Source organism: Schistocerca serialis, chromosome 3 (assembly GCF_023864345.2).
Source record: "Schistocerca serialis cubense isolate TAMUIC-IGC-003099 chromosome 3, iqSchSeri2.2, whole genome shotgun sequence".
Taxonomy (NCBI): Eukaryota; Metazoa; Arthropoda; class Insecta; order Orthoptera; family Acrididae; genus Schistocerca; species Schistocerca serialis.
The window spans coordinates 439,169,349-439,184,684 of NC_064640.1; the positions used below are offsets into that span (position 1 = coordinate 439,169,349).

The 15,336-nt window shown below is 38.2% G+C and overlaps 1 protein-coding gene across 1 annotated transcript in view; it reads right to left on the reverse strand.

Annotated features, from left to right (window-relative positions):
- LOC126470328 (spectrin beta chain, non-erythrocytic 2) overlaps positions 1 to 15,336 on the reverse strand; it is a 304,767-nt gene that overhangs the window by 112,031 nt on the left and 177,400 nt on the right. Inside the window, exons 34-36 of the mRNA XM_050098113.1 lie at positions 14,549 to 14,617; positions 5,534 to 5,765; positions 1,486 to 1,659 (exon numbers count right to left, since the gene is read on the reverse strand). Coding sequence (XP_049954070.1) covers positions 1,486 to 1,659; positions 5,534 to 5,765; positions 14,549 to 14,617 — 475 coding nt within the window. The remainder of the gene's footprint in view (positions 1 to 1,485; positions 1,660 to 5,533; positions 5,766 to 14,548; positions 14,618 to 15,336) is intronic.

The window sequence follows — 15,336 nt, forward strand, 5'->3', positions numbered from 1 at the left end:
AGAATAACTAGGAGAAATATTTAGAGAAACTGTGAGAAAAGAGGAGAAATATATGAGGAAATTTTCCAGCAAGAGAGCTATGTTGAGACAGAAAAGCATTATGTGGAGCAAGTAAGAGGCTGGTGTGCGAGCCACAATGGATGAATGTGTTGGAAACAGGGTGAGGAGTGGAGAGTTAGTTTGTACAATGAAAACAGCATGAGCTGTAAAGTAGCGGTAGAAATTAAAGATATTGTGTTGCACTACATTTTCTACAATTGTGCTGTACAGTCGACTTCTGGTCACAGTTTGACAGTGTACATTCAGGGAGGTGGATACTTCGTTGTTGACCATAACCACATAGAATGCAAACCCATGTTCTAACCATTCCTCGGTAGTGTGTTTCCTAGTTCTTAGCTGGTGTAAAAGCCAGAAACAAAATACTGACATATTATGAACCATGTGGAACACTGTTTGTTTAAAACATTTGTAGAACCTTCGTGATAGTTAAATTGTGATATCCTTAGACTCTACTCCAACAAGGTTAGGAAAGATAAATATAAGAGACTATATGCCAGAGACGAAATAGTTATGGAGAGAGGGCAATACTGAGCAATATTCCAAATGTGATTGATCTATGAGAACTCTGTAACTTATGGAAAGAGGTTGGGGACTGCAAGAGTCAATCAGTTGTTTCCTTTTATTCCTCCACAACTCATTTCAAGACTATTACATCTAACGTCCAAAGTAACACAGATTTACAGCCAACACCTGTTCTCTGAATGCACACGGCTGTTGAAAACACACCAATTGACTGTATCATGATACCGGACAATTTACACACAAATGCAAAACTCCAAATGCATTATTTGGGGGTCATTGTTATTTCCACTAGGCTGTTAATTGAATGAATACTTTTTATTAAGCAGTACTAGCTATTTCCAAGCATGTGCACTTTAGAATCCACACACACTCAAAACTCACTATTAGTGCTTAATGAAGTATTGATTTAACAAACAGCCTGATGGAAAAAGTCAGTAGAAATTATATTATGATGAATTTTTAATTGTATGTTAAATCATCAATAAATTGGATGTCTTTAGCAACAGTAAACTGCACACTGAGCATATTTCTCAGCTCTTGCTGATACCTGAAAAGATCTACAGAAACAGTGTGCCTCCAGGTTGTGATATCGCAGCACAAGTGTTTTGTCTTCTTCTTCTTCTTCTTCTTCTTCTTCTTCAGTTAATATTATAATTTGTGTATTTTCTTGCAGATAATGCAAATTTTACTAATTTCATCCAGAACTGAACTGTTGAATGTTTCCCACAAGCTCGTAAGCCAAAATTTAACTCTTTCACTTAGCACTGGAATAACAAACTTAGTTTATTTCATCAACATGAACTCAGAGCAGTGTGGCATTCTAGCATTCTAATAAGAGCAGAATATACAAATTTTGTAAAAAATTGTAGGAAAATCACTTAGAGGTTTCTTCTACATAAATACCTGTGCAAGGAACTTGTGTAGGTCACAGCTGGCATGTAGCTCCTGGGTGCGGCTGGTTGCACGCTCTTGCAATGCTGTCCAACAGCTTATTACCACAGCCTGTTGCTGTGCTATATGTGCAGCATTTTGTCCTGGATAAGCTGCTTGTAATCTAACTGCATCCTCAACCAGCACCTAAAATCATATGACAATTTGTTTTCATCAGAGTTGCAGCATAAAAGACAAGCCTATTTCATATGAAACATTACATTCTTGTCTCTGTTCAGAATGAACTGTCCCTTCCAATAAAGCTCCCTATACTATAAATTAAGAAAAGAGAGGGGTATTTGTCAAAACAAACTTATCTAATGGACCTAGATAGTTCAGATTACTGGTGATGATGGTAACAGCAAAACAGAGGGTTGTTACAGGCAGCTAGAAGAGAGCTTCATTTGAAGTTTCATTTCAAGTTATTGGTAATACATGGACTATATTATTAATGAGTGTACCATCCATGATACACTTCTCCTGCAGCAGATTATGGGACAGCAAGCAGAAGAAAAAGAAATGGCCAAGGAAAATTGTAAACAGGGCGAAATAAACATTAAATGTAATGAATCAGAAGTGTCTAAGAGACAAACAAATGACCAAGAGTGAATTTTAAGAGACCTGGCACCACAGCAGAGGTAAGTAACACATGCTTATGTGGCAGTACTCAACTCTGAAGTGGGCAGTTTTAATTCTGGTGGTGAAAACATTTTCACTGCTAGTACTTGGACGGTAGCTTGTTTGAAACATTTCTTATGTTCTTCTAATAATTTCCGGGTATGCAGCCGGATCCCGTCGACATTCTGCCACGATATTTCGGCCCAGAGACGTCCGGCCATCATCAGGTGAGTACACAACTACTGAAGAGCCCAGGTGCAGTCGCGGTATTTATGCCGAATCTCGCGCATGTGAAATGTACTGGCATCCTACAGCGCATGCGTCAGGTGTTGACATGCGCAGCATAGCCGAGTTGTACGTGCTGCCCTCGGTGGTGGAAATAAAGGTTCATCTAGTCATTGAGTATCGAATGACACTGTCGATTCCGCTGTGATTGTATAATTTTAATAACAGGATTCCAATTTTTATCCAGCTGAAAGCCGTTGTCTCGATTTATAAGATTATTGGCAAGACGTATTTCCACTGATTCCTTGATTACGGAATCCCAAAAACCGGAAACCGGGGATAAAATTTTTGTTACATTGTATTCCATTGAATGTCCCAAAGAAATACAGTGCTCTGCTACTGCCGATTTTGACGGTTGCCGCAGACGGGTGTATCTTTCATGTTCTATACATCGTTCATGGACAGTTCTTGTCGTCTGGCCAATATATGCAGCGCCACATTCACAGGGAATTTTGTAGACGCCTGCCTTCTTCAGTTGTAAATCGTCTTTAACGGATCCAACCAGGGCCCGGTTCTTTGCTGGGCTCTTCAGTAGTTGTGTACTCACCTGATGATGGCCGGACGTCTCTGGGCCGAAATATCGTGGCAGAATGTCGACGGGATCCGGCTGCATACCCGGAAATTATTAGAAGAAGAAATACGCCGGGAAAATTTCAGAAGTCACATTTCTTATGTTGTCCATTCAATGACAACAGCTACACAATAACCTAAAATCAGTTGGGCACTGTGTTAATCCCATTCACTCATAGCTTTTCATTACTGTGATAAACATATGCACCTGGTAATAGCCATAAAAATTCCAACACAATCTGATGTATCATCTCAGTTTCATAGGGTGACAACATATCTGTGTCCAGTTAGCAGTACACACCAACTGTCATGGTTGTATTTTTCTCGTTATAGGTGATCTAACAATTGGCAGATTTTCCAAGCAATCGTCACCATTATTATAATAAATAGTGTAAGCAAGCACTCTCTATAAGGTACAGTTCAATTCCAGCCTATCCAACCATCCATCTTCCCTGATGGTAGGATTGAGACATGGTAATTATTCTCGTTACGCTTTCACCAGTATTTATCAATTTAATTTTACTTTGGTATCCATTTTTCTTTAAATTATTAAAGCTCATATTTCCACGATATGAACCTAGTAAGTGTACATAAGGTTTACACCAACAGTGTAGAATTTCCTATTTGTTTACATGAATCAGAAATTCTTGATTCTATGCTAGGTTCAAAATGGTTCAAATGGCTGAGTACTATGGGACTTAACATCTGTGGTCATGAGTCCCCTAGAACTTAAAACTACTTAAACCTAACTAACCTAAGGACAGTACACACATCCATGCCCAAGGCAGGATTCGAACCTGCGACTGTATCGGTCACGCAGTTCTAGACTGAAGTGCCTATAACCGCATGGCCACACCGGCCGGCTTCTATGCTAGGCCTTCCCATTATGTCTGCTGTTTCTTTCAAATACTTTATAATGCATTACTCACATACCAGGTGTTAACACATATCCCCTAAGGGAAAAAAATGCACCACAAAGGAATATCCTAATGGGACAGAAATCTGAAGATGTGATGTCTGCATGCAGACAAACAAATGTTTACAATTTCAAAAAAAATTGGATGATTTAGTCAACAGAAAGAGCTTTGTAAATTGAGAAAGTCAGTAATGTATTGGTCCACCTCTGGCCCTTGTGCAACCAGTTATTTGGCTTGGCATTGATTGATAGAGTTGTTGGATGTCCTCCTGAGGGATACAGAGCCAAATTCTGTCCAATCAGTGTGTTAGATTGTCAAAATCCCGAGCTGGTTGGAGGACCCTGCCCATTATGCTCCAAACATTCCCTATTAGGGAGAAAGCCAGGAACCTTGCTGGCCAAGATAGGGTTTGGAAAGCATGAAGACAAGCAGTAGAAACTCTTACCATGTGTGGAAGGTCATTGTCTTGTTGAAATGTAAGCCCATGACAACTTGCCATAAAGGACAACAAAATGGCATGTAGAACTTCATTGAAATACTGCTGTGCTATAAGGGTGTCATGGATAACAACCAAAGGGGTTCTGATATGAAATGAAATGGCACTTCATACCATCCATCACTCCTGGTTGTAGGGCTGTATTTCAGGTAACAAGTTGGTGTCCCAGCATAGTCTAGGGTATATCTCTAGACATGTCTTAGCTGGTGATCGGGTCTTGGTATTTCATTGACTGGAGTAGAATTGTCCTCAGTGATGAGCCTTGCTTCAAAGTGAAGCCCAGTGAGCAGCAAAGACATATATGGAGACATCCAGGACAGCGGTGGGATACCAACCCCAACTGTCACCAGCCATGTGGCCCAACAACCAGAAGTGATAATCTGGGTGCCATTTCATATCGTAGGAGGACCCCTTTGGTTGTCATTCATGGCTCCATTACAGAGTTCATGACATTCAACACCTCATTCTGTTGCCCTTCATGGCATGCCATCATTGACTTACATTACACCAAGATAATGCTCACCCACACATGCAAGAGTTTGCACTGCTTTTCTTTGTGATTGCAAGACCCTACCTTGACCAGCAACGTCACCAGATGTCTCCTCATTTGAGAAATTTTACAGCTTTATGGACAGGGCCCTTCGACCACATCAGGATTTTGACAATCTAACTTGCTAATTGGAGAGAATCTGGCACAATATCCCTCAGGAAGATGACCAACAAATCCATCAATCAATGCTTCTGACGTTGTAAACATTTGTTTTTCTGTACATCTACATCTACATCACATCTACTGACTTTCATCCCACTCAGGTAATTCCTTCATGGCGCATTTTTTCCCTTATACTGTATTTTGCACTTTTTCATACACAAACATTCTTAGTCTGTTCAATAATATGAGGTACAATACATAACCACCATCACATGATTATTTTTAAAAAAATGTAATTATTATACATGTTAGTTCCATGGATTTCAGTTTTCATTTATCTCTCTTATTAATTACTGACACCTAGGCATAACAATTAGTGATATTTAGAAGTAAGAATATATATATAATCCATAAAAAGATCAGCAAAAGAACTAAAGTACCTCATTACAACCATAGCATTATAAAAATATTAAGGCAACAAACCTGCAACTGTGCTTCCAGTGCTACTAGATCATTCTCAAAACTCTCATGCCTGCGAATAAGTGCTAATACAGAATTGAGATCTCTACCAAGATCATCAGGCAAGGCAGCATTCTTCTCCTGTATTCTTGACAATGCCTCTGCCACATCCCGATGGAAGCGATGGATCTCACCTGCGGCCTGCAATCTCTGCTCACGGTTTTCAATAAGTGCCATTAAGTGCTGCCAGCATTCCCTGCCAACACATTTATGTGGAGCTGTAGATAGCAACAAAGTGCAACTCATGCACTGCTTGAATACAATCACTTGGTGCAATGTGTTTTGAATCAATAGCCGCAGAATAATTTACACAGGTATTACTGTTTTACTAATTACATTTGTTTCACGTGTTCAAGGTTTGTTTACCAACAATTAATTATAGACACAGTCAGTGCATGTTACAAATATAATAGAATCTATGTTACCATGTAAAAAAAAAGCACCATGTGGTTTTGTACAAATACTTAATGTCCAGTTTCTCTCTTTGGTTCAACATTTAAAAAAGTGCATAACAAAATTAGTGTTACACTTCAACCCCTCCCACACCCTTTCTGCACATCAAGACTTATCAGATACTGCATAGAAATCAAAGACAAATGGGGAGAAATTAGGATATGAATGAATTTTTAAATAAACTGACACTGCTAAATTATTTGGACAAAAGAGGAGACTAACAACATTACTGGGGCAGCAACCTATACATCAACACAATTATTAGAAGTTTTGAAGAGAAGTGGATGATAAATGTTTATGGCAGGAACTACAATACCATAAAGAACTGGCCTGAAGTCTGTGTGGCCAGATAAATGGGAAATAAAGTTTGCTTCTTTTAGTCCATGGATTAATAATTCTTTTATAGGCAGTGGCACAATTACATACATGATAACTGATTTTATTTAGTTTGAGTGCATGGATATTTGTGGCTTAATAGTGTTTTAATTGTATAAGTGGTGCAATCCACCAACATGAAACACCAGTTGTGCATTACAATGCAATACGCAAACCTGCCCTGAAAATTGTTTTTGCATGTCTGCAATTGTTTTAACCAACAAGTAGTTACCAATTTTAAGTCTTCAATGATTTATTTTGAACAAGTTCACATTTGTTTAACATTGTATGAGTTAAGAAAGCTGTGTCTTCAGTGTCAAATGGCAAATTTTGGACCACAATGATTGCCTACTTTGCCCTTTCATTTTCCCATAGCCTAATGGGAGAAACTAAAATGCAATTCATCAAAACTGAAGCTGCAAATACTGGAACTAAAAATGCACTAAACTGTAACAATACATAGTGGTGCGTATTGCTACAGTTTAATACATAAACTGCATGCATCCATTTCTGTACTGTCACATGATTAGTTAAAATCAAACAATGGAAAGTCAAAAATGGGGAAACAACAATATTATGAAAAGGATATGCTGCTACTCAATGTATAGTGGAGATGTTAAGTTAAAGAAAGGCACAATGAAAAGACTGCTATGCATTTAAGCTTTCAGCCAAAACATACACACAAGACCATGACCACAACTACTGTCTCTGGCCACTTATGCTGGACTGTGGACTGCAACTGACTGATTCTCTCATCAGACGCACTTGCAGTCCACAGTCCAGTGTCAGCAGCCAGAGACAGTAGTCATGGTCATTATCTCGTGTGTGTGTGTGTGTGTGTGTGTGTGTGTGTGTGTGTGTGTGTGTGTGTGTGTGTGTGTGGCTTTTGGCTGTAAGCTTGAATGTATAGCAGCCTTTTCATTGTGCCTGTCTGTGACTCAATGTCTCCTCTATATGGTAAAAAGTAATCTATCCTTTTAATAATACTGCCACATGATAGGTTAAAAATAAACTAAAAAAATAAAATAAAAGAAAATGAATAGCATATAACATAAGATGGAAATGAGGGACATTTCGCCATCCTCAGCGAATGTTTGGGGATATCAGGACAATTTGTCAAGAAATAAGGACAGCACAGGAAATTTTGGGAAAGACGGTAACTCTATACATTTCTGAAAGTGCAAGCTCAGACACAGTACAAAAAGAAAAGAAAAAAAAATTGGTGAAAGTACATACGAAGGCCCTTACAAATTCCATGCAAATGCAATAAAAGTTAGAAAATAATATGTGATAATTTCTTCGAACTGGGATCCAAAGCCTGAACAAAATTATTCAATGATGTCACTTTTCTTTATTTGGCTGTAATGACTAGGCAGCTTGGTGGTTCAGTGGGCAGTCTACCATCACTAGTGCTGTGGAGAGGTGTGGTGGTTTCTGTGCACAGCAGTCCACTGTGTTTCAGCATGGTAATTTGCAGAGCTTATTGCAGTGTTGCAGCAACTTCTATGTTAACTGAATTTTGAAATATGATATAGTGATGGTCCGCAGCTCACTTGAGCAGGATAGATATTCTTAAGTTCTCATTTGATGAAAATTATGCCCAACCCAAGGCACCTGTAATTGAAGGTTGATTAGAGGAAGTAGCAGAACATGAGTTCAAGAACGTTACTGGAAGACACTTTTCAGTACTGAATAGCGTTGTTTTGTCAAATTGAAGAATTCTGACTTACATGAAAAAATATTTGAGTCTTATGGGGAAGTTATGAGGTTTAAACACTGTGGTAGAAACTTGGGTAAAGTTACCACTGCCCATGCACGGTTTGGAATACAGAGTATCAAGACATTCAAACTGCCATTCGAAGTAACAGTGGAAGAGAGACATGCAGTGATAGCCTGCTCAGAAAAATTATCTGTAACATTACTGAATGGTGATTTAATGCACGTAAACCCATGTGCTAAATGCAATGAGATGATTAAAGGTGAATTTGCACAAGCATATGCCATTGTACATCAGTACCTGAAGTTATCAACACATCATTACAACAGACAGCCACAGACCTAGTAGCATGTGAATCTCCCAACCATATCAACATAGAACGTTTACAGAGGCACATGGCGCAGCTGCTGACTAGTAAGATCTCTGAATGCACTACCAGTGAGTTACACTGCGGCTGCCTGCAGTTAACAAGTTCTGATCCCACAGCGCCAACACAAATATGGACAATCCTACAAACCATGAAGAAGTCCATACAGTCATCACCGATGCAAAAGAATTAAGGCCATCTGAACCTAATGAAATTGTGACAACCACAATGGTTTCAGCTCATCAGATTCCAAAAGATAATGAGAATCTAACCAATTCTTCTGCAGGTGAGTCTGATACTACACAAGAACCAGTCCAGAACAATAAAACTGAAAGCAAACTAATTCCTCACATGAAAACAACCTCTAATAACAGCAAGAGATTTTGGAACACACATTGTGTTCGACCATTATGAATAACCTCATAAATTACCTCAAAGAGAACGGTCTATTGACACATTGTCGAGACAAATTTAGAAGACACTGTTCTTGTCAAACATAACTACTTCTTAACTCACATGAAGTGCCGAATGTATCGACAAGGAAATTCAAATTGATTCCACATTTGCAGATTTCCAGAAGGCTTTTGACACTGTACCCAACTAGCAGCTCGTAAACAGATTGCGTGCTTATGGAATATCGTCTCAGTTATGCGACTGGACGGATGATTTCCTGTCAAGAGAGATCACAGTTGGTATTAATTTACGGAAAGTCACAGAGTAAAACAGAAGTGATTTTTTGCATTCCCCAAGGTAGTGTTACAGGCCCTCTGCTGTCCCTTATCTATGAAAATGATTTAGGAAACAATATGAGCAGCCATCTGTGGTTGTTTGCAGATGGTGCTGTCGTTTATCTTCTAGTACAGTCATCAGAAGATCAAAACCAACTGCAAAATTATTTAGATAATATATCTGTATGGTGGAAAAATTGGTAATTGACCATAAATAATGAAAAGTGCAAGGTCATCCATGTGAGTGCTAAAAGTATTCCGTTAAACTTCAGTTACATGATAAATCATTAAGATTTGAAGCTGTAAATTCAGCTAAGTACCTAGGAATTACAACTACAAACAATTTAAATTGGAAAGGATATATCGAAAATGTTGTAGGGAAGGTAAACCATAGACTGCACTTTACTGGCAAAACACTTGGAAAATGCAATAGACCTAGTAAAGATACTGCCTACACTATGCTTGTCTGTCCTCTTTTGGAATACTGCTGTGTGGTGTGGAATCCTCACCACATAGGATTAATGGAGTACATTGAGAAAGTTCAAAGGGCAGCACATATTGTATTATCAAGAAATAGGGGAGAGAACGTCAAGGATATGATACATCATTTGGGGTAGGAATCATTAAAACACAGGCATTTCTCGTTGCAGTGAGATTTTCTCACAAATTTTCAATCACCAACTTTATCCTCTGAATGTGAAAATATTTTGTTGACACTGACTTAAAATAGGTAGAAACAATCATAATAATAAAATAACGGTAATCAGAGCTTTCACAGTAAGATATAGGTGTTTGTTTTTTCGGTATGTTGCTTGTGAGTGGAACAACAGAATGGTTCGATGAACCATCTGCCAGGGCACTTAAGCGTGATTTGCACAGTAGCCATGTGGATATAGATGAAGACTGAAAAACTGAGTCAGAAAACCACACTATTATGACAACTGCAGAGTGACCAAGAAAGACAGACTCAGGCAGCTGCCAGAGAAATCTAAATGGCAAACACTTAAACAGAACCCTGAAGAGATTCAGGAGCTACAGCAAAAACTTTAACACATCAAGAACAAAAAAGACTGAAGCAGAAAGTTTGCAGGGACTGAAGTTAGAAAGAGGGACATTCAAAAGCTGCATAAGGGTGTACACATGAACATAGATAAGAAACTAACCTCCCCAGTCCAAGAACCAATGGAAACAGGGGATCCCATGTTTTTGATAAGGTGACTGCATGGTCTGAAGATGGTAAGTGTGAGTAGAAGAATACAAGTGCATAAAACTGTGATGCTAAATGTAAACAGGATTGTTTCCCCACAAAAAGTTACAATGTTTAAAGGACTATTTACCTGCTGCCAACATTGACATAGCAATGATACAAGAAAAAGGTATGGCAAAAATAGTGGATATAGTCAGATATGATGCAATCTAGTGAAGAATGGAATGGGAATATTGTTCAAATAAGGCATGCCATGTACAGCACAAATTATCTTTGAATCCAGAAGAGAAATAACTGCAAAAATATATGATCTGCTTCTTGTGAATGTATATGCTTCCACCAGAACAATCAAGAAATATGAGAAAAGCAACCTGTTCCATGATGAAACTGTCAAGTTAATACTGGATGCTCATTTGAACATAATTTTAGGTGGTGATCTTAACTGCATATTACCTCAAGAATATCAGAGTTCTAATTTTTAACTTTAACAGATACCTGGTGCCACCTCCATCCACATGCTCAAGGATACACATATGTATTCAGTATTTCAACAAGCAGATTAGACAAGGTATATTTAACAAAAGGCTATACACAATGTAACTGATTTTGAAATTTGGCTTTCTTACTTCTTGGATAACTTTGAATTCCATATAACCATACCAGCTTACTAAGCTAAAACCTTCATGGGAAGGGGTCTTTGGCAACTAAACATCACTTTTGAAGGATAAAGAATTGTAATGTCTACCAGTTTGCAAAACCACAGATAAAAATATGCATCATGCAACACGACTGTATGAATGCATCTTGGAGAAAACATACCTTACACTATCACTTTTTATGCCTCTGCAAACTACAAAATGACTCCATGGGATCAATAGCATACAGCTCTAGAATAAAACATACTGAAGGAAAAATCACAGCCCCAGTGAGAATCTCTAGAAGGAACAAAAGTTCAAGTGCATTCTCTGACTGAACTTGTGCAGAAAATACATCTGTATACCACATAATCAGAAGACAAGAGAGGCAAACGAAAGTTACTACTTACTCTCAAAGACAAATGGGACCAAGAATACAATGAACAAGCTGCCACAAAAAGTATATGGTGCAGTATTATACAGCTTTTTATGCTGAGCCAGCAACTGTTTTGACAACAAGTGGAGTCCTTTTACCTTCTATTCAACTCATGGTCAGTCTGAATGACAACACTGACCTCGTAGCCAACATTACTGATGAAGAAATGTACACTGAGGTGACAAAAGTCATGGAACACCTCCTATATCATGTTGGACCTTCCTCCTTTTGCCCAGCATAGTGCAGCAGCTTGATTTGGCCTGGACTCAATAAGGTGCTGTAAGTTCCATGCACAAATATTGAGTCATGTTGCCTCTACAGCTGTCCATATCCGTGAAAGTGTTGCTGGTGCAGGATTTTGTGCATGAACCGACTTCTCGATTATGTCCCACAAATGTTTGACGAGTGATCAAATAATTCACCCGAATTGTCCAGAATGTTCTTCAAAGCAATTGCAAACAATTGTGGCCTAGTGACATGGTGCATTGTCATTCAAAAAATTGCATCATTGTTTAGGAACATGAAGTCCATGAGTCAGTGATAAGGGTTTCCAAGTAGGTGAACATAACTATTTCCAGCCAATATTCAGTTCAGATGGACCATGTAAACACAGTCCACATCACTAAAAAGCCACCACCAGTTTGCACAGTGCCTTGTTGACAACTTGGGTCCATGGCTTTGTGTGGTATGGACCTCACTCTAACCCTACCATCAGCTCTCACCAACTGAAATCGGGACTCATCTGACCAGGTCACAGTTTTTCAGTCATCTAAGGTCCAACTGATATGGTCACGAGCCCAGAACAGGCTCTGCAGGCAATATCATGCTGTTAGCAACACATTCGCCTTGATCATCTGTTGCCATAGCCCATTAAGGCCAAATATTGTCATACTGTCCTAATGGATACATTCGTGCTATGTCCCAGATTGATTTCTGCAGTTATTTCATACAGTGTTGCTTTTTAGCACTGACAACTCTATACAAATGCCACTCCTCTCAGCTACTAAGTGAAGGCTGCAGCCACTGCATTGTCTGTGGTGAGAGAGAATGACTGAAATTTGGTATTCTTGGCATGCTCTTGACACCGTGGATCTTTGAGCATGCAATTCCTTAACAATTTCCAAAATGGAATGTCCTATGCATCTAGCTGAAACTATCACCCCAAGTTCACAGTCTGTTAATTCCAGTTGGGCGACCATTATTACATCAGAAATATTTTCACATTAATCAAATGAGTGCAAATGATAGCTCCACCAATGCACTGCCATCTGCATATGTGCATATCACTACTGCATGACGTTTGTCACCTCAGTGTATACTACAATTAAAAAACCAGCTAAGAGAAAAATCAGCTTGTTTGGATGGCTTCTCCAAAGAATTTTATGGTTGCTTTTGGAATTTCATAGTAATGGAGTTAATCAAAACATACAATGAATTACTGGGGGATGTGCAGCAGCCATAAATACAATAATGAAGACAAGTGCAAAGATGAAGAGCTCTCTTCATGTTAATGGATCTAACTGTGAGATGTTACAATACGTTAGAAAATTTAAAAAAAGAAAATTACCTGTGTAGGGTTTTCCTAGTTTTCTCATCTATCAGGCACCTTCCCTGGTGGTGGATATGAGAATACCTCCCTAATACAGGTGGTAATAAGGAAATGAAATACTCAGGGAGAACCTTAAATAAACAAGCCTACAAATAGGGAGTAACACTTGTAGTATTAACTATAAGTGAAGACAAAGTCTGAACAGCTACAGAGCAAAAACAGCCAATCACAGATGGAAACCATCAACTTGGTTGTCCCACTGCAATGTGGAAAGCAAGGGGAAGCAACCACATAAACCATCTCACTGCAGCAAATCATTTGCATCTGTGATGTATCCTTCTGGAACTAAATTTTCTGGAGTAAAACAGTTCTCACTCTGATCTCTGTGCAGGGACAGTCTCGGAAGGGATTAATAATAGTAACCGATAAAAGAATAAAATTAAAGTGAATAAACTCCAGAAGAAAGTGGCAATGTGAAATGTTAAATCACTGGGAGTTTGTGGCAAACTAGAAGACATTAAATAGGTAGGCTACAAGTTGTTATATTAGGAATGAGCAAATTTAAGCAGGAAGATGATTTCTAGAGTGGCAGTTTCCATGTAATGTAGTCAGACAATGAAATCAAAATAACTAGAGTAGGTGTCGTATTGTCCAAGGAATTGGGGAGCGGGAGGGAGTCAAAACCTACTTTCTGTACAGTGATGGGATAATGCTAATTAAACTGAAAGCATAACTAGTAAATTTAGTTGTCATCCAAGGATGTGGGCCAACATCTGGACTTAGTGATGATGAAACGGAAGTAGTCTATTACCAACTTGAGGTCATTCTGCAATATGTGAAATACTGACAGGATCTTAATATTATGGATGACTGGAATGATGTGATAGCAGATATACAAGAAGATGGAGTGACAGAAAGGTACGAATAAGGAACTAGAAATTAAAGATGAAGACACACTGACTTCTGCAAAGAAAAAGATCTGGTATTCAAAAACACATTATTTCAGAATTACCCAAGAGGACTTTATACATTGCCAGGGGATACAGGACACTATCACAGTGATTATATTATGGTCTAACAGACACACAGAAATCAGATTAAGTAATCAGACTGATATATGCAGCAACAATAACTTACTTGCAGTGCAGTAAAAACCACAACGGAAAAGAAATTTCAAATTCAAAGTAAGATATGAGGGACAGGCAACAGATAAATAAAAATAATTAGTACCAGAGAAAACAACAGAAACTGAATGACATTCCAACTGAAAGACAATGTACGCCAAACAACAAACTGCTGTTGAGGAAATCAAAAAGCGGCATAATAATTACAACAAAAGACACAACTGATTTCACTCACCATCTTAAGTTTCAGTGTTATCATGTAAATGACTGACAACTGGTTTTTGATGGACCTTCTGAGAGCCACATTCCTTCAATTCTTCTCATACACTGATTACAATACTACAACTAAACATTTATAAAAAAAAAATTATACATTTTCACCCCTTACCAAATATGTGCATGCCTTCTTGTCACTTCCATCACCGGGTCATCCTGGCCCTTACCACCATCAGTCTGACTGTTATACAAATATTAATGCAAAGTTAGTGCAAACCCACAACCACCTAACAACCACATACCAACACACATATGTTAGTAAGTATGAAAACTTATGAGATTATAATATTCAAAATCTGAAACATCATGCAAGAAAGTCATTTCATTTGCATATTGCATGAACTTGCCTTATTGAAAGGCAAGATAAATGCAGGATGACATAAATGCCTTTAGCCACCTACACAAGCTTTTTCCACAATTATAATGCTATTTAGAGTGCATTTCTACAAATATATAGAAAAATAAGAAATAGTATACTTTATAACACCACATAACAAATGAATGCGCTGGTGTAATGAGATGAGGAGATAGAGGCACATACACAAGCACATTCAGTCTCTAAAATTAGTAAATACACAATATGTCCTTCAAATCTCACACATTTCTGAAGATCATTGTAAGACAATTACCAAGGGGGTGGAAAGGAGAGAAATTAAAAAAATATATATTTATAATTATTTACTTGATTGGTGAAAGGCAAAGGCAGTAACAAGCCTAGACTTAATTAATTTCTTACCAACATATTTATCACCATGGTAAGAATCACAATTAATGCAACTCATTGACATACTGATTAAATTACTCTGTATATGTGTAGTCTACTAAACTGCTGTACTTCATTTTCAGAAATGAGTGAGGAACTTTTCATGTAATATCCTTTCCTTCAATTATGTTTACAAT